The sequence below is a fragment of the Typopeltis vanoorti genome, chromosome 13 (assembly GCF_054136105.1).
Source record: "Typopeltis vanoorti isolate ZY-2024b chromosome 13, IOZ_Tvanoo_1.0, whole genome shotgun sequence".
Taxonomy (NCBI): Eukaryota; Metazoa; Arthropoda; class Arachnida; order Uropygi; family Thelyphonidae; genus Typopeltis; species Typopeltis vanoorti.
Genome location: NC_143561.1, coordinates 85,305,260 through 85,327,461, shown reverse-complemented (window position 1 = coordinate 85,327,461; position 22,202 = coordinate 85,305,260). Strand labels below are relative to the sequence as shown.

The following is a 22,202-nucleotide window of genomic DNA, read 5'->3' as shown; positions in this document are numbered from 1 at the left end:
TGACTAGGCTTTTCCTCCTGGAAATAGGCAAATCGGACAAGAAAAACAATAAAAATCGATATTGTTCTGTAATTATTTGTTAGTAAAGCAGCATTGCTATACCAACAATCATTATATTGAGGAGGATGAGGGAAAATAGTGTTAATCATTAATATTAAGACTACTACTACTAATAATAATAAATTGATTCTTTGATGTAAATATTTTTCACAATATAATAATAAAATATACAGGAATTCAGAGTATAAATATTGGAAAACTTGAAAAAAATTCATTCCTGAAGATTTTTCAATCACGCTTCACTTATTTACTCCTATTTCTGTTATTCCTCAACGACAGGAGTGCCACATGCACTTATCTCCCGAATAACCTCGAAAGCAAGTAATTGCAGTTAATAAGGGGAGGAATAGGCTAAGAATACTGAGGAGTATATGTGGGGGTATATTTCTGGGTTTTGAGGAGGTGATCGGTGCAGTTTGTTAAAAAAATAAATAAAAGGTTAAAATATTCTCTAGGAAAGGAAAATAATAAAATAAGGAATGATGAATTAAGAGTCTTAAAAGAACAAACCTGTAAACCTTTTAGAAGCATACTCATCTGGTGTTATATTTAGATGAGCAGCGGTTGGAAGTCTTATTCGACTTTTGAAGGATGCCAGTGGTCGGCAGATCACAGTTAGAAAACATAGTGCTAAAGGAAATTGGAATTGGGTTGAGTTGTTTTGAATTAAGGAAGAAGCAACTGGCCTTAAATCCCTGCGTGTTTTTCTAATTCGGTTCGCTTGTTTTTCGGCAAGAAAAAAAAACAAGTTTCAGAGAGGAAAAACCTTCCATCCTCATATGAGACAGGCTAACTCACCTTCAGGTTTAAACGCCCTGATAAAGGCGCTTGACATCCTTGATAAACGTAGGATGCTGAAGTCCTTTTCAGCAGTTTCATTAAATGAGCTGTAGAATTTTTCTCTTCTCGGTTTCTGCAGTTTTGTAGAAAATAAGTTTAGGATGGAGGACTTTTTTTTATACATTCACGCCAAGTTTTTTTGTAGTCTTCCATTCTCCAGAGATGAGATGTTTCTTAAAGTTGATTTTTCTGTTTTGGAATTTTCGAGTTGGTTCGAAAATATGGCTCAACAATGTGACCATGCATGATCGCATTGTTGAGCCATTTTTTCCATGAGGAGACAATTACGAAAGTAGTACCTAAATATGCTAGAGAAATTTGTGTTTCCCCAAATTGAGAATGTGTAGGGCCTCATTTTCCAACATGATGGAGCAACTCCACATTATGACGACTGCACGTATCCCAATGCTTGTGGCCACTGCGCAGTCCCGATTTGATTCTGATGGATTTCTTCTTTTGCGTATGTTTATATTTGTGTATAAATAATTAAGTAAAGGAGTTTTTTTTAAGGGGAAGGGGTGGAAAAATATGCTACTGCACTTGGCAGCAAAATTTCTAGGGCCGGCCCTGGGGCCAGTCCTGGTGAATATGTGTTTGAGGTAGATATTGAAATCCCAAGTCGTATATTGTCTGTTGGATTTCATAAGCAGGTGCATTGTCCTGCAAAAGCAACATGCCTCTGCTTAGTTTCTCTAACTGATTTTCCTTCAGTACCTCCTTCAATTCCTTCAGAGCTGCTGTAACAGTTTCACCTTTCTTGAGGTAAGGTAAGGATTACACCATCCATATCCTAAAAGACAATGGCAAGAACTTTCCCTGCTGACTGTTTGGTTCGAAACTTCTTTGTCCATGGAGAACCTTTGTGTCTCCACTCCATTGACTGTTGTTTGTTCTCCGGGTCATAGTGACGAAGCCATGTTTCATCAACGGTTAGAATATGAGCTAAAAAATTTCACGAGGATGAAATCCCTTTATGAAATGTTCTTTTAACATCTCAACTATACCCGCCTCAGTGGATATCATTCACTGCAACCAGTATGCCCTGCCAAAAAATCGCTTTCCAAATGAAGTAGGATAAATAGTAGGATAATAAAAAGATATATACCTCTCAAAATAATCCAAAACAAACCAAAAAAACATTGCACACACACATCTTCGCCCCCACACGCCTTATAATTCATTTTTCGGTGAACTGTATTTTCGATCAATTGCATTTCGATGAATTGTCTTTTCGATTAACTGCTCATCGGTGAATTTCTTTTTCGGGGAATATTGTCTTTCAATGAATTGCTTTTTCGACTAATTGTTGTTCGATAAACTGATTTTCAATGAATTGTTTATTCGGTGAATTGCTTTTTTGATAAATTGTTGTTCGATGAATTGTCTTTCGGTAAACTGTTTTTCGATAAACTCTCCGGATAACGTCTGATCCTCTGCCATTCTTTTGATCTCATAATATCTCTTGTTACCCATCCATTTCTTGGTCTACCATGAGATCTTCTTCCGTCTAATTTTCCCTCCAGTACTTCCAGAGATATTTTCTCAACTGATCCTCTTAATATGTGTCCTGCCATTGTGCACTTTGTCTTTATAAGGTCTTCCACGAGTGCTCTTTTGGTTCCCATTAACTTCAATACCTCTTCATTAGTTTTTTTTTTTTTTTTTTTTCTCATTCCAAGAAATCTTCACTGTTCTCCTGTAACACCAGATCTCAAAGGCCTGCAATTTCCTGATTATAGATTTTGTATATGTCCATATATATACATTTTCACCTTATTCAATATAAGTGCATTACCATAATTTTACACTATAATTTCTCTAGACGATTAATTTTTCTCTAACCAGCAACAGGTGGTAAATTCAAACAGTGATCTCTATAGTTATCAAAAATATAAAGAACTTAGATCTAAAATAATATATGTTAATGAAGTTAAAACCTGCAGTTCAGTGGATAACATCTGCCCTTTTGGTTTTAAAGACCTGGCTTCAAAATTTTTCCTGATGTGAAGAATGTTTCATCTGAAAATAAGTTATCTGGATTCATGTGGCACTCTCAAGGTTTTTCATTCTCCAAGACAAACTGGGAATACGTGCAGTTGTCTGGCAGAGCAGCCTATGTAGATCAGCTTTAACTGTCTTTTCATAGCATTAATTAGGCTATATTAGTATATCATAGCCATGTTACTTGGCTGTGTTGAGCCTAGAAAAATTAAAACTAGAATATTATTATTTAAATATTAATATTAATTATGACCTTAATATGAAGGCCGAAGCGTCGGGAAATTAAAGCAATTATTCCTAACACGGTTGTAGTCTCCATAATTTTACTAAAATGAAAATGGAATTAATATTAAATAAAAGACTGACTGAACAAAAATTTGTTCAGTTAATTTTTATAGTTGTTTAATAATATGAATATGATTTAACATTTTGTCATTACAGATGTTGAAAACATATTCAAATGATATCAAATATAAAACTGAAACTGTATGAAGTGGAGGAGGGGGGGGGAGTATCTGGGTGTCTGTTTCAGCTTTGTTTTCTAGTTTTAACCAGGAGTGTAGTCAGGCCAGGGCGACACCCTGGTACTTCTTTAAAACTATCAAAATTTTTAAATTCATTATAATAAATTAAAAGAATTATAATAATAAGACTTATAATGCAGTTCCAGCTTTCGGTCAAAAAATAGCAGCTTGCCACTATTATTATATTATCTAATATATAATATTATATAATATAATATTAATTGAAATATATAATAATTAATATAATACAATAATAATAATAAATGCCACACTTTATGCTCTGGATTTTTGTTTCCAAGGTAGAGCCCTGGCATTATTTCTATTGGACTACACCCCTCGTTTTAACCAAACAGCAAAAATATCATGGAATACTTCCTGCAGCATTATTCCCACTGCTGTATTTTGTGATTGGTTAAGAGTGTCATTTGTGAGGCAATTCAGTTCATCATCCTGAAGGTTTCTACTTTTACTGCTAGCAGTAGTAAACTTAAAATAGCATTAGTCCAGTGAGATTTAGTCTTTAAGTTAGTGTGGTATGCTGGAGTTAGCTTGCATAAACTGATTGTTAAATGTTCAAGAATTTTGTGAGCTGGTTAAACCAACAGTTGCTATAAACTATAGAGCAGCACATGCTTCAATTCACAATGGCTAGCAGCATTTGGGCAGATATATGGTGAAACAGAAAATCCAACTGAGGCATGTAGAGATCGCTGCTAATTTTACAATTTTACAGGAATATTATTTTTAAACAAACATCTGTTTGATTTGCATGGGCTGTTTCTACTTAAGATAATGACATTTCTATGCTTGATATCTATCAAAGATTTCATGTATCTAGAATTGTTGTGAACCTGCTAAGGTCTTAATTTGGCCCCAGTAAAATTAAGTGGATGTTTGCCAATAATGGAATTTGTTCATACTTCAGTTGGTTGTAATTCTCCAAAAGAGAGAACCCTTCAATTTTTTTTTTAATAAACCCATTTAAAAAAAAAAAAAAAATTACCAGTGCACTGCTTGTTATAGCATATCACTTTGTTTTTATACAGGAGTGTGAGTCTACTGTATAAAACATTACAAGATATAGTTATTAGAGATCAATAAAAAATAAAATAATGAAAAAAAATGCATAATTTGAAATTTGGATGTGCTTCCTATTTTAATTACGAACTTTATTTTCTTCAGTTTATCAGTAAGAATTGAATGCAGAGAACACTGAACATAAACTATGCTTGTGAACAGTATATTCTGTGTACTTAACAGAAATATTCAGTTTCCTACACTCCATGCTAGAATCACCTATATCTGTAGCTAATGCTTCCTAGTTGTCAGTGGCACAGCTTTCTCTGCACAAGTTGTCTTTTTCATTTGTCAAATATTGCATTAGATTGATTACATTTAATTCAGACTTCTTTATGTTTTACTAGAATGCTTTCTTATAAATATGTCATCCTTTCTTTACCTTTTTTTTTATTTGAAATATTGAGAGCAGTATATTTTTTAAATTATATTTTTTTAATCAAGAGCTTTTTTAGCTATATGAAATAAACTAGTCTCAAAGGTAGACTTACTTGTTAGACTGGTTGGATGTGTGATTATCATATCGACTGTCCAATAAACAAGTTGCAGCTTCAAATTCCACTGTGGTCATGGATGTTTGCAAATGCCTTTAGGTGAGATGAATTTCATCACCCAGCATGAGACCACTGGAGACCATTGGAGGTCTGAAGTTTGAAAAAGTTCCATGTTTGGTCTCTAGAGCAGGGTTTCTGGATCTGATAAAAATAAATAAATAAATAAAGATACCAAAAAATATATAAAATCAGTAAAATAAAAAATTAAAAAAAAATCCTTAACTCACCTGTGTATGAATGGACTATAGGTTACAAATAAACCTTTTGTGGGTGGGAGGTGCATCTCTACTATTTGCTAGGTTTTGGTAATTTCTTCAGCCATAAATACACTAAATACAGTGAGAAAAGCATGATTGAAGATTGATGTCTCTTACCTCCCCCCTTCCTTTTTATAAACTAAAACTTTGTTTTAAGAACTATGTGATTTCAGAAGTTTATTATCTAAGTCAGCTAGTGTTTTGACTTCTGTTTTTCAGGTAGACTCAAATTAACAGTTGTTGGCCTCATTAGTCAAGTAGGTTTGAATCACACACTGACATAGATTTGGTGGGAGATGAATTTCATTATCTAGTTTGAGGCCACTGCTACACTTGTTGGAGGACTAAAATTATTTGAAAAGGTTCCATGTTTGGTCTCTAGAGCAAAGTTTTTGGATTATGTAAAATAAATAAAATGTGGAGAAATAAATCCACATGCTGATTTTCCATGTTTTACAACCTTTCATAGGTGTGAGTCGCATGAAAAAAACTCACTATAACAATATGCCAAAAAGTTGTCATCAAAGTACCATAACAAAGTGCAAACTTTCTTCTATAAGAAACTATTTGTTTAGACTCCCACCCCCCCTTGTGAGTTCACTAAAGTGAGAACTGACTGTAGTTACAATGAGTTAATGGTTATTAATATTTGATATATGTTCACAATAAAAAAGTATAACATTACCTGCATAAAATAAAAAAGTTGAATTCTTCCTTGGTTTGATATTAGTTTTAATGCCATTTCATAATGTAATTCATATAAGTGACATCCCTTGATACAGTGGGGGACAGTGTGTTGCTACAGACCTAGTGAATCAGCTGCTAGTGATGATGGACTGCTCCAGATAAACCTAATGGGTATGATTAATCATCATAGCTGAGCAATGAAATCTCATGAGAAGAATGAAGTCGAATTTATTGAGCTGTTACTTGACAACTTCCTTAAGCAGCATGTGACAGGATAAGCTCAAAGAATATTAGATCTGATTATAGTGTTGGGGGCAGGACAGTAGTAAACACATGACTTCTGTCTTTATTTGGTGACTGTAATCATGCTCTACTAACTAGAACATGATCATAGTCAGACATACATATATCATATATACACGTGTGTTGAGGCTTAAGTGCTGTGAAGAATTCATGTTAGAGGTTTAATGGAATATTAACAGCACTGAGAAAGGATTAAAACTAATTTTAACACTTTCAATATTTCGTCTCCGTTGCAGAGGCTTCTTCAGGGATTACAAAAACTTTTTGTAACAACACACACACAAATACAATACAAAGTGAAACTAAAGTCCTATCTAAGTGGTGTGCCCTCTATGGGCATTTGCAGGTGGCCTGGGATGTAAAGAGGGATCTCTGATAATTAAAGTTTCCCAAATTTTGGGAAGTTTAATGCAACTATATTTGTTTAAATTAGGTTGATTCCTGAATGCAGATGCAGATTCAAAGAATAGTCTTTCTTTTTTTTTTTGAATTTACTATGGTGGAGCATGGTAGTTTTTTTCCAGGAGATCTTGTGGGATGTATCCAAAACATGGTCTGCAAGACCAGATTGACCATAATCGTGTTTGCAGATGTAAGAACTGTGTTCTTCTAACCAAATGGATACTGACCTGCCTATTTGTCCGAAGTAGGCAAGTTTACAGGAACAAGGGACTCTATATACGCCAAGCACTGAAAGAGGAGCGAGCTGGTCTTTAGTGGGGCGAATAAGGGTAGCAAGTTTACTGTGGGGCTTAAAAGCTGTATGGAGGTTGTACTTTTTTAATGATCTGGCTATTTTTTTCTGAAGTATCACGGATGTAAGGAATGGTGATGGCATTTCTGAAGAGATGGTCGGGGAATGGGGAAGGATATGATTATTTTTTTAATTCTGTAGTCATTATAGCCATTGGAAAGGAAGGTGTTGTGTATGTGATTGAGTTCAGTTGAAGGGGCAGTTTTACTGGAACAAAGATTGTGGGCCCTATTGGTCAGAGTTTTAATAATGCCATATTGCTGGGAGGGGTGGTGGTGGTGGTGGGAGAGTTTGTGAATGTGTCTGCCTGTATGAGTAGGTTTTCTATATACAGAGAAAGAAAGGTTACCATTAGGAAGGCGTGTTACTAAGGTGTCTAGGAAGGGCAAACTATTATTTTCCTTTTCTATCGTAAACTGGATTCTTGGATGTAGACTATTGAGGTGACTGAGGAAGGAATCTAATGTGTCTGGGCCATGAGGCCAAATAGAGAACACATCTCTACATATCTTAGCCAGATAGAAGGTTTTAGAGGGGAAGAGTCAATGGCTTGTTTTTCAAAATTTTCCATGTAATAATTGGCAAGAGGAAGTGAGAGGGGGGAACCCATGGCAGTTCTTACATCTGCAAACACGATTATGATCAATCTGGCCTTGAAGGCCATGTTTTGGATACATCCCACAGGATCTCCTGGAAAAAAACTACTATGCTCCACCATAGTAAATTCAAAAAAGAAAGACTATTCTTTGAATCTGCATCTGCACTCAGGAATCAACCTAATTTAAACAAATACGGTTGCATTAAAGTTCCTAAAATTTGGGAAACTTTAATTATCAGAGATCCCTCTTTACATCCCAGGCCACCTGTAAATGCCCATAGAGGGTGCACCACCTAGATAGGACTTTAGTTTCACTTTGTATTGTATTTGTGTGTGTGTGTGTGTGTGTGTGTTTACAAAAAGTTTTTGCAATCCCCGAAGATGTCTCTGTGATGGAGACGAAATATTGGAAGTATTAAAATTAATTTTAATCCTTTCTCAGTGCTGTTAATATTCCATTAAACCTCTAACATGAAAATATATATATACATTTATAGGTGTATGTATGAATATTTAGAAAAACAAACATTCAGAAATGTGTATAAAACATTTAGAAAATGTTACATGTTGAACTTCAGACAAGGAAATTATGACCAACTGAGGAGAATGGTATGTTCATTCCCATGATATCAGTTGTTGGATAGATAGAAAGGATATCACCACTTCATGGAAGTACCATATTTTTCGATAGATAATGCACGCCCCCAACATTTTCATCACTCCTTTTGATGTATTGATAACGCACATGCGCCAACTAGTGGTAGAGTTAGGAAGTACAGACAGAGGACGGAGGAATTCTTTAAAAGAACATGCATTGCTAGTAATCGTTCTCTTATAACTAGTTGCATTGTTATTAGATCTGAATTACCCATGGAAGACAGAAGTACTTCTCAGAGAAAATCCTACACAGCACAGTTCAAGCTTGAAGTGGTAGAAGTAGCAAAGGAAAAAGGGAATCGTGAAGCTGGTAGATTTTTCAGTGTTGGAGAAAGTAGTGTTCGTGAATGGCGAAAGGCTGAAACAGTCCTGAAATGTTTACATATGAGGAAACGTGTTATGAGGTTTAGAAGGTGCTTGTGGCCAACCATAGAAAAAAAACTTTGATTGGGTTATTAGTGAAAGAGCTAAAGGCATGAGAATATCCACTGTCCACGTGTTGCAGGATTTCAAGGCCTACCCATCTTGGATTTTTGGAATTATGAAGAGAAACGATTGAAGTGTGCACTCCTCCACTAATGTTGGACAAAATTTGCCATGCTACTGAGAAGCGAAAGTAGTTAAATTTATTTCTTTTGTTTCTGAGAGAAAACTTGTGTGGGGTTGATGCTTGTCACTTTGGGAATATGGATGAGGTTACCGTAAGTTTTGACATGTCTAGTTCTAGGACTGTGAATCTGAAGGGAGTAAAAGAGGTTTCAGTTGTTACAACAGGGCACGAAAGGTTTAACTTTGCTGTGGTTCTCTGCGTAACTGCAGATGGTTCCAAACTGCCACCGATGGTGATTTTCAAAAGAAAGACTGTTCCAAAAGGTTGTGATTCCAAAGATATTATTGTTACTGCTAAAGATAAAGGGTGGATAAATTCCGAGGTTATGAAATTATGGTTAGAGAATGTGTGGTGAAAGAGAAAATGTTATTTTTCAACCCAAAATCTTTGTTAGTGTTGGATTCTTGTAGGGCACACACACGACAGCAGAAGTTAAAACAATTGTAAGTATTCCAAATTGACCGTCATTCCAGGTGGTTTAACAAAAAAAAAACTCCAACCCCTTGATCTTGCAGTAAATAAACCATTCAAAGACAATTTGCAGGCTAAATGGGAAAACTGGATAATGATGAATGGCATCCATGAATATAACAAAACAGGGCAGATGAAAAGAACGTCATATAAAGATATAGTTATGTGGATTGTAGAAAGTTGGGCTGCTGTAAGTGAAAACCGTGTTAGAAATGGTTTCATTAAAGCACAAGGGAATGCAGTGGTGTCCGGTGACAAAGATTATGAAGCTGAAGAAATACCAAAGGAAATTTTTAACGCAATTGATTGTTTTGATATTGAGTCTGATGAAGAATTTTTTTTGGATTTGAATAATGTAATGTTCAATAAATATTAAGTAATGCTTCTACCTTAGTTTTGTTATTACATTTGATTTACCTCTCATACCATTCAAATGTATACTGCACATGTTCATTTTTAACGAATTTAGACTTTTTTGTGTAGATAATGGGTGCATTATCTATCGAAAAATACAGTATTTAAAAAAAATACATCAAGGATGCAGTATTGGAATATTTTCTTAGTTTGAAGAATAAACAGGGTGGTAGTGAAGTGGATGTGCAGTCTTATTAAGAGGAGATTCTTAAGAAAAAGATGAAAGGAATACCATCCATATTAAATTCTTGTTGAGAGGCTTATACGCTGGTTAAACATGATAACTAATATTTAAGGAATTGACAGCGTATACTAGAAATATAAATTAAATAAACTTTAATATATACTTTCCGATATTTCGGCAAACGTCACGTTGCCATCTTCTTGGGAACTTGATACAAAGACATGTGCACACAAGTACTACACAGCAAATGAGAACTGAAGCTAGGAAGCTAACGTTTTCCTATAGTCCTGATGGTGCCCCCTGGCAGGCTATATTGGTGGTTCTTGGCCTTTGGGCTGAAGTTCTTCTGATAAATTTTCTCAAATTTGGGACAGTCTCATGCATCCAAATTTGTTGAGGTTTGGCATGTTCCTAAGGGCTGAGGCTGATTCCATGAATAGTTTCATACTTGAACTTGCTGCGGTGTATGACTGTGGCTTTCTTCCATCTTATTTTGTGGCGAGTATCCAGAACGTGGTCTGCAAGCCCAGAGTGGCTGTACTGGTGAAATCGGATGTAATCCTTGTGTTCGGAGATTCTGATATTTGCTGTCCTGCCTGTTTGGCCAAAGTAAGACAATTTACAGCTGCAAGGGACCTGGTATACACCAGGTAGGTCTAGGGGAAGTGGTTGGTCTTTAGTGGAGCGGATAAGGGATGCCAATTTTCTATGTGATCTGTAACAAGTGGTTAAGTCATGTTTTCTTAAGATTTTGTTGATTTTTTCCGAGGTGCCTCGGATGTAGGGAATGGTGATGGATTTAGAGTAATCTTTTTTGTGAAGGGGAGGGGGGGTGTTGGGTTGTGGATAACTGGGTTCAATATTTTCTGGATTTTTTTGGGGGGGGGGTAGCCATTAGCTGAGAAAGTGTCACGGATGTGATTTAGTTCAGTGGCTAGGGCTTGATCATTTGAACAGATTATTTTTGCCCTGTTGAATAGTGTCTTAATAACTTTATATTGTTGTGGTGGTGGGGGGGGGGGGTTGATGGGATTGTTGGTGAATGTATCTGCCTGTATGGGTGGGTTTTCTATAAACTGAGAAAACCAAGGTTCCATTAGGTTGGCGGGTGACTAGTGTGTCTAGGAAGGGGAGGTTATTGTTTTCCTCTTTTTCCAGGGTGAACTTGATTCTAGGGTGTTGGTTGTTTAAGTGTGTTAGGAAGGAGAGGAGTGAATCCGGGCAATGTGGCCAAATAGCAAACACATCATCAACGTAGCGAAGCCATATGGTAGGTTTTTGTGGGGCTGAGTTTAAGGCTTTCTCTTCAAAAGTCTCCATAAAGAAGTTGGCCAAGGGTGGGGAAAGTGGTGAACCCATGACTGTCCCCTCTATCTGTTTGTAGAATTTTTCCTGCCAAACGAAATATCCTGAGTTCATTGTAAACTGAAATAGGGCGGAAATTCATTGTAAACTGAAATAGAGATATCGGGAGGAAATTTAGCTTGGATTAGCTCTAGGGTTTCTTTGAGGGGTACATTCGTGAATAGGGAGGAGACGTCAAAACTGACCATTATGTGGCAGTGTAAGGTTTTCTATACTGGCTTTGAAGTGGACTGAGTTTTTTATGTGTGATGGTGTGTTGCCAGTATAGTGTGAGAGCGCTTTGGCTAAATGCTTGGCTAGTTTGTATTTTTGGGAGCCCATATATGCGGGGGGGGGGGGTCTAGAGTTATAGGGTTATAGTCTGTTGGTAATCTCCACAGGCCAAGAAGTAACCTTCTTAAGGAGCCTATGGAGTTTTCTAATTTGTGAGTTGGTGGGATTGTAATTAATGGGGAGGTAAGTGGATCGATCTAATAGCAAAGCCTTGAGCTTACCTGTGTAGTCATTAAGGTTGAGTACCACAGTGGCGTTCCCCTTATCTGCTTGGGTAATCACTATTTCTTTGTTTCTCTTCAGTTCTTATAGTGACTTGTATTCACTAATAGATATGTTGGATTTTGGAGGTTTTGCTTTTTTGAGAACACAGGCTACATCCAATCGAATATCGTTGGCGATGTGATTTGGAAGTTGCCGAATTCTGCGTTCAATTTGGATCATTAATTCCTCGGCCGGTAATTTCTTAGGAGCAATGGCAAAGTTCTGACCATGTGACAGAGCGTTGAGTGCTTCAGACTTCAAGATAACTGAAGAAAGGTTAACTACAGTGATGGTTTGTAGTTTAGGTTGTCTTACTTTGGCCAAACAGGCAGGACAGCAAATATCAGAATCTCAGAACACAAGGATTACATCCAATTTCACTAGTACAGCCACTCAGGGCTTGCAGACCATGCTCTGGATACTCGCCACAGAATAAGATGAAAGAAAGCCACAGTCATACACCGCAGCAAGTTCAAGTATGAAAGACTATTCATGGAATCGGCCTCGGCTGTTAGGAACATGCCAAACCTCAACAAATTTGGATGCATAAGACTGCCCCAAATTTGGGAAACATTTATCAGAAGAACTTCAGCCCAAAGGCCAAGAACCACCAATATAACCCGCCAGGGGGCACCATCAGGACTTTAGCAAAACGTTAGCTTCCTAGCCTCAGTTCTCATTTGCTGTTATGTAGTACTTGTGTGCACGTGTCTTTGTATCAAGTTCCCAAGAAGATGGCAACGTGACATTTGTCAAAATATCGGAAAGTATATATTAAAGTTTATTTAATTTATATTTCTGGTATATGCTGTCAATTCCTTAAATATTAGTTATCATCCATATTAAAATGTCAGTTATGAAAATTACAAGGTGAAGTTCAGAAGAGTTGCAGCTATTGTACAGAAGCTAAGTGTGTGAGTATATATGAAAAGAAAATGACTCTGCAAGCTCAAGACAACCTAAAAGAATTTTGTAATTATATTGTAAAAAAAAAAAAAAAGATTAATTTGTTTATGCAGATTGTATGTGGCAGATGCAGAAGAGATTGTTCAGTTAATGACTGCCCATTTTGTAAAAAAAAACTATCAACCTGATATAAGCAACATAGAGCTCAATTCTCTTCTACACTTGCGGTACTAGACCTGTTGCATGAAGTGAATATGAATTTTTCACCAGACACTGATGGAATTCTCAGCATGAATTCTAAAAGTGTTCATGCTGAGACTATTCCTTTGACCTGACTGCATAATTTGAGTTTGAGCATGTGGAATATTCCACAGGAATGGAAAGAATGTTTGATTATCCCATTGCACTAGGGTGGTGCAAAGACTGATGTGTCTAACTAGTGACCTATCACTATTTCTGGAGTGGTGGTGAATATTTCGGAAAAGTTGGTTAGTGATCACATACAGAAATGGGTTGACAAAGAATCTATACTTTGCAATGAACAACATGGGTTTACTAATGGAAGGCTATATTTGACTAACTTGTTCATATTTTATAATAATGCAACAGTTGAGTTATACAAGGGAGAGATTAAAATGGCCATTCCACGAGCATTTCAGATATGCTGGTTCACTCCACCATATAATAGCGAAACCATCTATTCCTTTTGTTTCCTTTAATTTTTTTTTTTTTTTCTATTATCATCGCTATATTGATATCTGTAGTTGGTTTTCTAATTCTAACTCCTTTGTACATTCCTTCATACATTCCACATGGGTACTTTTAAAATGTCCGAGATTTTTAATCATTTGCCTTTATTTATTCTTTCTTGGTTGTTTTTCATTGTTTCTATCCAATAAATTTTCCAGTAAAAGCATCCGAGTTACAGCAATTTTTTACTTGGTAAGGCAACTAGCCTTACTCAAATTCCTCAACCTTGGAAGACTAAGATTGGGGAATCTCTCTTAGTCTGGTACCTACCTCCCAACTTGTCCAGGTAGAGAGTACTTACCAGAAACTTAGCTACCAGTGGCATAGCTCTTGAGGTCATTGGTGTGTGCAAGCCCCCTCACCACATCAAGTTGGAGATACCATTAAGGAGACTTTTCGACTTCTACGAAACCTAAATATACCTCCATATCTTTGAACATTTCTAGTCAGATGTCACATACTCCACTGCCTTTTTACAATTTAAGGATTTTATGGCTTTTTCTACCTCGAATATTGATATACACTTCCTTCCGATGGCATTACCCTTGAACGTTTACTTCTACCATTTCATCAGTCTTTCAGAGTAATTACTCCAGTCGTATAAAATATCTTTCATCTTCAGTTTTCATGTTACCCTTTATTATTTCAGATTCCTTTCCTGAATGCTCTTTCCTCCATTTCTAAGTTTTTTCAGTGCCCTCCACAACATTTTTATAACCTTGTAATGTTTATCTTCTATATTCTTAGTCTTCTTTTGATTTTTGTTTAGCTCTTTTATAGAGTCATTGCTTGACTTTCTTACATTTTTTTTTCCCATTCTCTCAGAGCAAATTATGTTTTAATTGCTAGAAACTTCTGATATGCTTGCTTTTTTTTTTTTCCCTTACTGCCTCTTTAATTTCTTTAGTTCATAACTTCACCACATACCTCTCTGGTTGAATGTTTTCTTCAGTGTCTACATTTCACATCTGAAAGCTCTGTAAAAACCAATTAAAAAAAAAAAACTTTTTTACCTTTCTTTTCAGGATAGTAGTCATATAAAAAGGCTTGATTGGAAGTTTTTTCACTTGGTTATGCTATAAATTAAAGATACCAAGAAATTATATACTTAGTTTAATCCTTTATCCAAGTGTAAGCAAACAAAATTTGTGACTGAAATATAAGCAGGACAGTGCAACTCATATATAAAAGCTATTGACTTCACATCACTTGCCTTAGTATCCTATAATGCAAAGCACATATCTTACGGGTATCTATAATGCTATGCATTATGGGAAGGATCACTACACAGACTGGTTTCTCTATATTAAGTACAGGGTTGCCTCTCCAAAAACTCGTGATATCCCCAGATCATCCAACAATGAGTGACCTAAAGGATCAAAAACTTAGCGTTGTTCCCACTCAGTAACAGGCTCACTCTGTCACTGAGAAGAACTCTCAGCATTTGGCTTTACCCAGTGGCAGGCTAACCCCACCACCGAGCAGAACTACTCATATTTCATCTGAGGGGCAACAGCCTTGCCTCAGTTAACTTCATGGGCTACAGCATTGCCATCCATTACCCCTCTACCTGGGCAACAGCAACAGCTGAGCCTCAGTTAGAACTTCATTCGCTACATCATTGCTATCCATTACTCAAGCTTCCAACCGGTTTCGTCAGTGGGAGCCAGACAGAAAGGTGATACTAATGTTGAAATAATGCAGAAGTCATTTTCATATACGAGTTGACAAAAGGTGTCGCACCTTATTATTAAAATACTCTGGATTAGAGATGGTTGTTAGAAGTTTTTTTTAATTGCTTATGCTAAATATTAAAGATACCAAGAAATTATATACTTGGTTTAATCCTTTATCCTTTTGGCAACTTGTATGTGAAAATATGACTAATTCATTGCTTCAACCTTAGCATCATCTCTGGGTTTGGCTTCCACTGACGAGACCTCAATAAAGGTTGAAACCAGTCTGGGTAGTGATGCTTCCCATAATGCATAGCATTATACATACCCATAAGGATATGGGTATGTATAATGCATTATGGGATACTAATACCACTTTGCATTATGGGATACTAAGGCAAGTGATGTGAAGTCATTAGCTTTTATATAAGAGTTGCCCTGTCCTGATTATATTTCAGGAGCAACCTTTGTTTGCTTACGCTTGGGTAAAGGATTAAATCAAGTATATAATTTCTTGGTATCTTCAAAGAAAGGCTTAATTGTTGATCATTATCCATAATAAAGGTTAATGGTATAACTAACACCAAGACGGGAAAAAATACATTTATTAGATTCAGTAATATTTCACTGGTTTTCTACCCAGCATCATCATCATTTGAGCACAGTGAAACTGTGACAGGCACACAACACTAAACCAAGTAATTGTAGAAACAATTTAAATTGTAACTGACACAATGTCCTTATGTGGCACCCTCTATGAGTTAGATGACTACATAGTTAATTCAGAGAAGTCTGGCTCTTATCTTAAAATGATAGTCTTCCAGATCTGTAGTAAATTAATGCAACCATACTTGTTGAGGTTGGGGGGGGGCTTCATAGCTGATATTAAGCTGCTTCTAAGAATAGCATCTGACCTGTAACGACTTCTATGTAATAAAGATATTTTTCTCCATCATCTTGACCGTATGTGAAAGAGTATCCAGAGCATGGTCTGCCTATCCCAGCTTGCCATATAGATGATCTCAGATGTAATTTTTATGTTCTTCAAGGTGTATGTTAACTGATCTACCAGTCTATCCAAAGTAGCCTAACTTGTAGACACAAACTTTATATGCTCCTGGATGTTCAAGAGGATGTAGTTGATCTTTAGGAGAACATATAAAAGTAGCTATTTGAATGAAAGGTTTAAAAGTAGTATGGAGATCATATTTGCAAATATGATCTCCATACCACTTTCAAACCTTTCATTCAATTATTATTTTATTTTTATCATGTATGCATGGAGTAGAGAGAGAGAAGACTGTTTGATGTAGTGGTTATTATTTTTTTTTTAATTATCCTGTACTGCATAGAATTCTTTGTAAATAAAATTTTTGAGAAAAGATTGTGAGTTACTGGTTCTCTTCATAAATACTTCTTTCAAAGACATCTGCTTTTATGATTTGAAGAGGAATTAGTAGTAGGGATTTGTATAAATATTGTTTAATTTAATTGAAAGCTTGAATTTTTAGTCCCCTTTGCCTCAAATTAACTAAGATCTACTGTGAGCATTTGTGCCTGGATTATTTATTTTTATTTTCACTGCCACACATGAGAGGCTGCAAGTCATGTAGCAATGAAATGCGATGTATGGGCTTAGGTCAAGAGTGAAGTAACTGACTGATTGATTGATATTTCCATTTAAAGAGCTGGAGGCTCTTTGAATGGAGGTAAGTGCAATGAAAGATGATTGAGTTGCTGGTTTGGTGAAGCAGAAGTTCAACTGTATAAGGATGTTGGACAGCTGTTCATGTTGCAGTAGGTTTAGCAGAAATGGTGGACATAATGGGTGCTAGTTCTACTGAACAGCATCCATGGAAATATCTATAGAAGAGACATAAACATGTGCAGAAACTGAAAGATAGAGGCTGAAGAGTCTCATAGAGGAGTCATTAATTCACCAGACTACTCTCTTCTGAACAGCAAGAATTTTTAGTAAGGCATTAGGTGCACCACCACCCCAAATGTGAGAGCAGCATTCTCAGGCTGGGTGGATTTGTGATTTGTACAGGGTAAGTAATAACTGGACAACTGAAAAGTACCATCTTGAACATAGGAGTATGCCAAGTTTTCTGGATTCTATAGAAGTGATGTGATTATTCCAGGAAAGGCTAAGAGTAAGATTCCATCCATGAAGAGAAATCTGATCTCTTGACTGCTTCGTTGAGCATTGCCAAAGATAAGAGAACTAAGGTCTTGATTGTGAGAAAAATGACCAAACTGTGTTTTGGAAGCATTTAAGGTGGCTAAGTTGCTGGTATTGTCCCATTATATGATGGTGTAAAGATTAGCATTTAGGGCACCTGTCGGTCTTGAAGTTTGTTCACTGTAAGGTTTCTTGTATGAGTAGGATGAGTGTCACTAACCAAACTAAACAGGATTTGAGGTCAATGTGAGTAGGTCATTTATGTGTATATGAAGAAGAGGATGAGTGAAATAACAGCCTTGAGGAACACCTACTTTAATAGGAAAATCTGAAGAGAGTGCACCTTCCACTGTTTCATGCAGTGAACGACTTGAGAGAAAATTGGTAATCTAATTGCAAAGGAGTAAAGCAGACCATAAGATGGCAATTTGCTGACAAGCCCTCAGTGCCAAACCTAATCAAATGTTTTGCAAATGTCAAGTGCCACAACACCCAAGTTTCTCCAAACCTTTCCATGGCCCATGTTCATAGTGTGCGATGTAGGTGAGGAGATCTGCTGTGGATGTTCATTGTCAAAATCCATATTGCTGGTTCACTAATGGCTGTAAATATACCTGCATTCATGCTGTAGGATGGATGCCAATGAGTATAATAGAATATATAGATGTTAAAGAACAGGTGTTAGTTCAAGAGTAAATCCCTTGAGCATAATAGTGTAATTGCATCAGGACCAGAAGCCTTTTTGTTATCCAAGTTTTTCACAATACTTTTGGTGTCTTTCTGGCAGAAGGTCACTGGAGGGGATACACTGTTAGGTAAAGGAGGTAATTAATATTGTAAAATTGTTATAGCAGACCTTCCATTATAATAAACTATTTCTTTGTTCACCACAAGTTTTTATTAGTGAGAATTTGATTACAGGATGAACATTTCTGAAAAAATGCAAGAGCCATTCTTCTGTAAGGATTGAGAGTACAAATTGCCTCTTTTTTTTTTAGCAAAAGCACTTCACTATACATACATAGTTGAATTTAATTGGATTGGGTTTCAGCCATGATTGACAGTTTGAACTGAATTTTTTGTCTTGGTAACTGAGAACATTTGAGGAGGCTGTCCATATCATTAACTAATTTTATTACAGCAACTATAATGCATTTATCTGATCTTTAATCTGATGGTATTGCACAGACTTTTTTTGTTTGTTTGTATGTTAGACTTGTAAACATAACCACTGTTGAAAGAATATCTCATCATTCTATTATGTTAGAAAGACCTGGGTTTGAATCCCATTTAAGGTCCCAAGAATTGTTGTGGGAAGGGTTCAACTGAAAGTAAGTTAGCTAGTCTTATATTGGAAGTTGTAGGGTTCTCCTGCCAGAAACTTTGGTTTTTTTTTATCCAGACATAGTAAACTGTCTCAAAGCTTTATTTGCTTTGCTGTAATTCAAAACAGTCATTCCATTAGTGTGTCTCTAAAAAGCACATGCACATATCAGATATGAAGCACACAGCATTAACCATCTATCAACGCTCATACATTTCTGAATAGAATGCCCTAGTGTTGTACATGCAGTGAATTATCATATGTCTTCATTACTTTGTCTTTTAAATCAAGAGTGTGATGTCATGGTTCTGGAGGATGCACTTTTGTGATCTTTACATTAGCCCGAATTTCTTTGTTTACTGACAAAATCATTATTATGAAATATCAACTTCAGATATCTTCATTGTCGGCCCTTACTAGATACCACAAATTGTGAACTTCCACAAACTGCTAAATTATTTAGTCTTGTGTGGTTATGCTATTCTGTACCTATATATGTATCGGTATAGGATACCATATTCACTAGTTTCTATTTTATATTAAGGTTGTGAAATATTGCTGCATAAAATGCATTTCACAGACTACTTGAAAAAAATAAAATATAATGTCAAGATGCATTCTAATTCATCAGAGGAAAACTAAAACTTTTCTCTGTGGTAGATGCTAATTTGCTGAAGTACACATAAATAATAACTGATGAATTTGCTGTTTTAAGGATACTTGTGACATAAGACTGAATGATAAATGCACGTAAACACAAGAAAGATATTTAATTAACCAAATATTTCGGTCTGGAAATAGCAGACCATCTTCAGTGGTATTACAAGAACAGTTTTAAAAAATACAAGCTAGAATACTAACAATAGATCGTTAAAAATAGAACATGCCGCGTGATGTTATATCACTAAGTATTAAGTATAAAACGGAACATTTTGAAGTAGAGACATGATTGGGGGGAAAAATAAAAAAAAAAATTAATGAGTAATCTTGATTAGACTTTCCCAGATTTTTGATGTAGATATACAGTATATCTATATCAAAAATCTGGGAAAGTCTAATCAAGATTACTCATTAAATTTTTTTTTATTTTTATTTTTTTTCCAATCATGTCTATACTTCAAAATGTTCCGTTTTATACTTAATACTTTGTGATATAACATCACGTGGCGTGGTCTATTTTTAACGATCTATTATTCTAGCTTGTATTTTTTAAAACTGTTCTTGTAATACCACTGAAGTCGGTCTGCTATTTCCAGACCAAAATATTTGGTTAATTAAATATCTTTCTTGTGTTTATGTGCATTTATCATTCAATAACTGATGAAAAGTGTATTGATATAACAGTATTCAGCATCAATGTTTTTAACCCCACATACTAAGATAATAATATCAGCATATGAGGTATTGATCGAATTCTTATATGGCTTTGTTGTCTGTGGGTTTAGATAAATATTCACTAGCTTTTATTTTAGAGTGTCATTGTTTTCTGCATTGGCAAGAAAACAACTTCAGTATCCTATAGAATATGTAATTTAGCTAGTTAGGTATAGTTTTCAGCAAAGATGGCAAATTAAATATTTTCTTGTGAATTAAATAAGCAACTGAATAAACAATGCTAGTAAAATGGGAAGCTGCATGCATGTGCTTCCCTCTTACCTACACTATCCGATTAAAAATCTGCTTGGTCCACCCTTTGCTGCTATAACAACCTTCAATCTTTTGGAAGGGCTTTCCACTAGATTTTCTTTGCTGTGGTAGTTCTTTTCCATCTTCCAGAAGAACATTAGTGAGATTGTTTGCCTATGTTGAGTGATTCGACCTGGCTTGCAGTCAGCATTCCGATTCACCTTACAGGTGCTCAGTTGGATTGAGATCAGGACTCTATGTAGGCTAGTCAAGATCTTCAGCACCCATCTCTGTTTTTCTCTTGATCACCCTTCACACCTCTGAAGACAATGCCAAAGCATTATACACTATAATGCAACATTTCTTTTTCTTTCGTTCATTCTTTCTTTCTTGGAGGTTCCATTATTTGTTTTTATGGTTTTAAATATTCCATGTATATTTTTAATCTTTATTTTATTTTACAGTTCAGTTTTAATTCCCTTGTGATGTATTATTTTATGGTGTTCGGTTTTATGATTTTGAAATAAATTTTAAAGTTAGTAAGACAAGAACATGAAGTACTCCAGGCCTACCCCAAGGTATGCCTGAATATACATTAATTATGTCATATTTTTATTCATTAAAATCAGGAAAAAGCCAGTGCTTTCATATCAGGAATGCTCCTTAAGAAAATAAGTTTTGCAATGGTATATTGAATTAAACTATTTTCCTTCAGTGCATGTTATATCATTAAATCTACTACTGATTTAGAAAGCTGTATTTATTTGTCACAATAATTAGTAGCTCATGATCATTCAGTACTTTATATGTGAATAATGCAGTTTTCATAAGTGTGCACAAGAACAAATTAGTTCTGCTCTTGTAACAGTCTTCAATTTTACACTTTAATTTTAAAGACTGAACATTTCAATTCTTCAATAGGTATCGACTGAAGAAGGACAAGCATTATCAAGACAACTGAACTGCCCTTTTTATGAAACTTCAGCAGCATTACGACATTTTGTCGATGATGTCTTTCATGCTTTAGTTAGAGAAATACGTAATAAAGAAAAGGAACGTTTGCTTGCAGCAGAAAAGATGAAAAGGAAAACTAGTCGGTGGAGATGGTTACAGTCAATATTTAGGTTTATTTTTGGAAGGCATAAGTAAATGTTTTGTACAGTAAAAATCATTCTTCATTTTTCTTACCTCAAAATAAGATTAATACCATTTTAATTTTATCTACAGAAAAGATTAAAAATAACAACTTTACTTTGATCAATACATATCATTCGTCAGGCCTAAACTATTTTGTACTATAATATGCATTTGAATATGATTTTGTTTAACTACATTTGGCCTTTAATTTTGTTTCATCACTATCATAACGGTTATGTTTCTTATGCTTTTCTCTTATTCCAGTTCCCATGTATTTTGTTCCTATGTAACTATTAATTGTAAAAAAAAAATATTTTAATGTTAGTTGTACATTAATTAATTTTTGTACTGTATATTAGTATTTCTACATTATTTATTTCCAGGTTAGTGCATTATTTATTTCCACATCGGATTCGTTGCACCATATTACAGTGACTGCGAATTCAGAATTAATTATAAATCTTAATGTATAGATATTAAAGTATCTGTATTGTTTTTGTCATCTTTCATATATTTTATTGTTTAGTGTCTATGCATGTGTGTTTGTATTTTAAGTTACTTTTCTTATGTGTTCATTTTCTATGACTTGTCAAATGCTTTTTATTTGTAAACACTAAATACCCTCAGATTTTTATGATCTCAGTGTCATGTGTTTGAGTCCTAAGTTAGTCATTTTTTGTTGGAAATAATTTTATATATTATTAT

General features: G+C 35.3%; 1 protein-coding gene across 1 annotated transcript in view; it reads left to right on the top strand.

The window, feature by feature from the left end:
* The window catches only part of Ric (Ras-related protein interacting with calmodulin), a 126,948-nt gene extending 105,186 nt beyond the window's left edge, over positions 1 to 21,762 (top strand). Inside the window, exon 6 of the mRNA XM_090403071.1 lies at positions 21,282 to 21,762. Coding sequence (XP_090259197.1) covers positions 21,282 to 21,509 — 228 coding nt within the window. The 3' untranslated portion in view covers positions 21,510 to 21,762. The remainder of the gene's footprint in view (positions 1 to 21,281) is intronic.
* Positions 21,763 to 22,202: the final 440 nt, after the last annotated feature.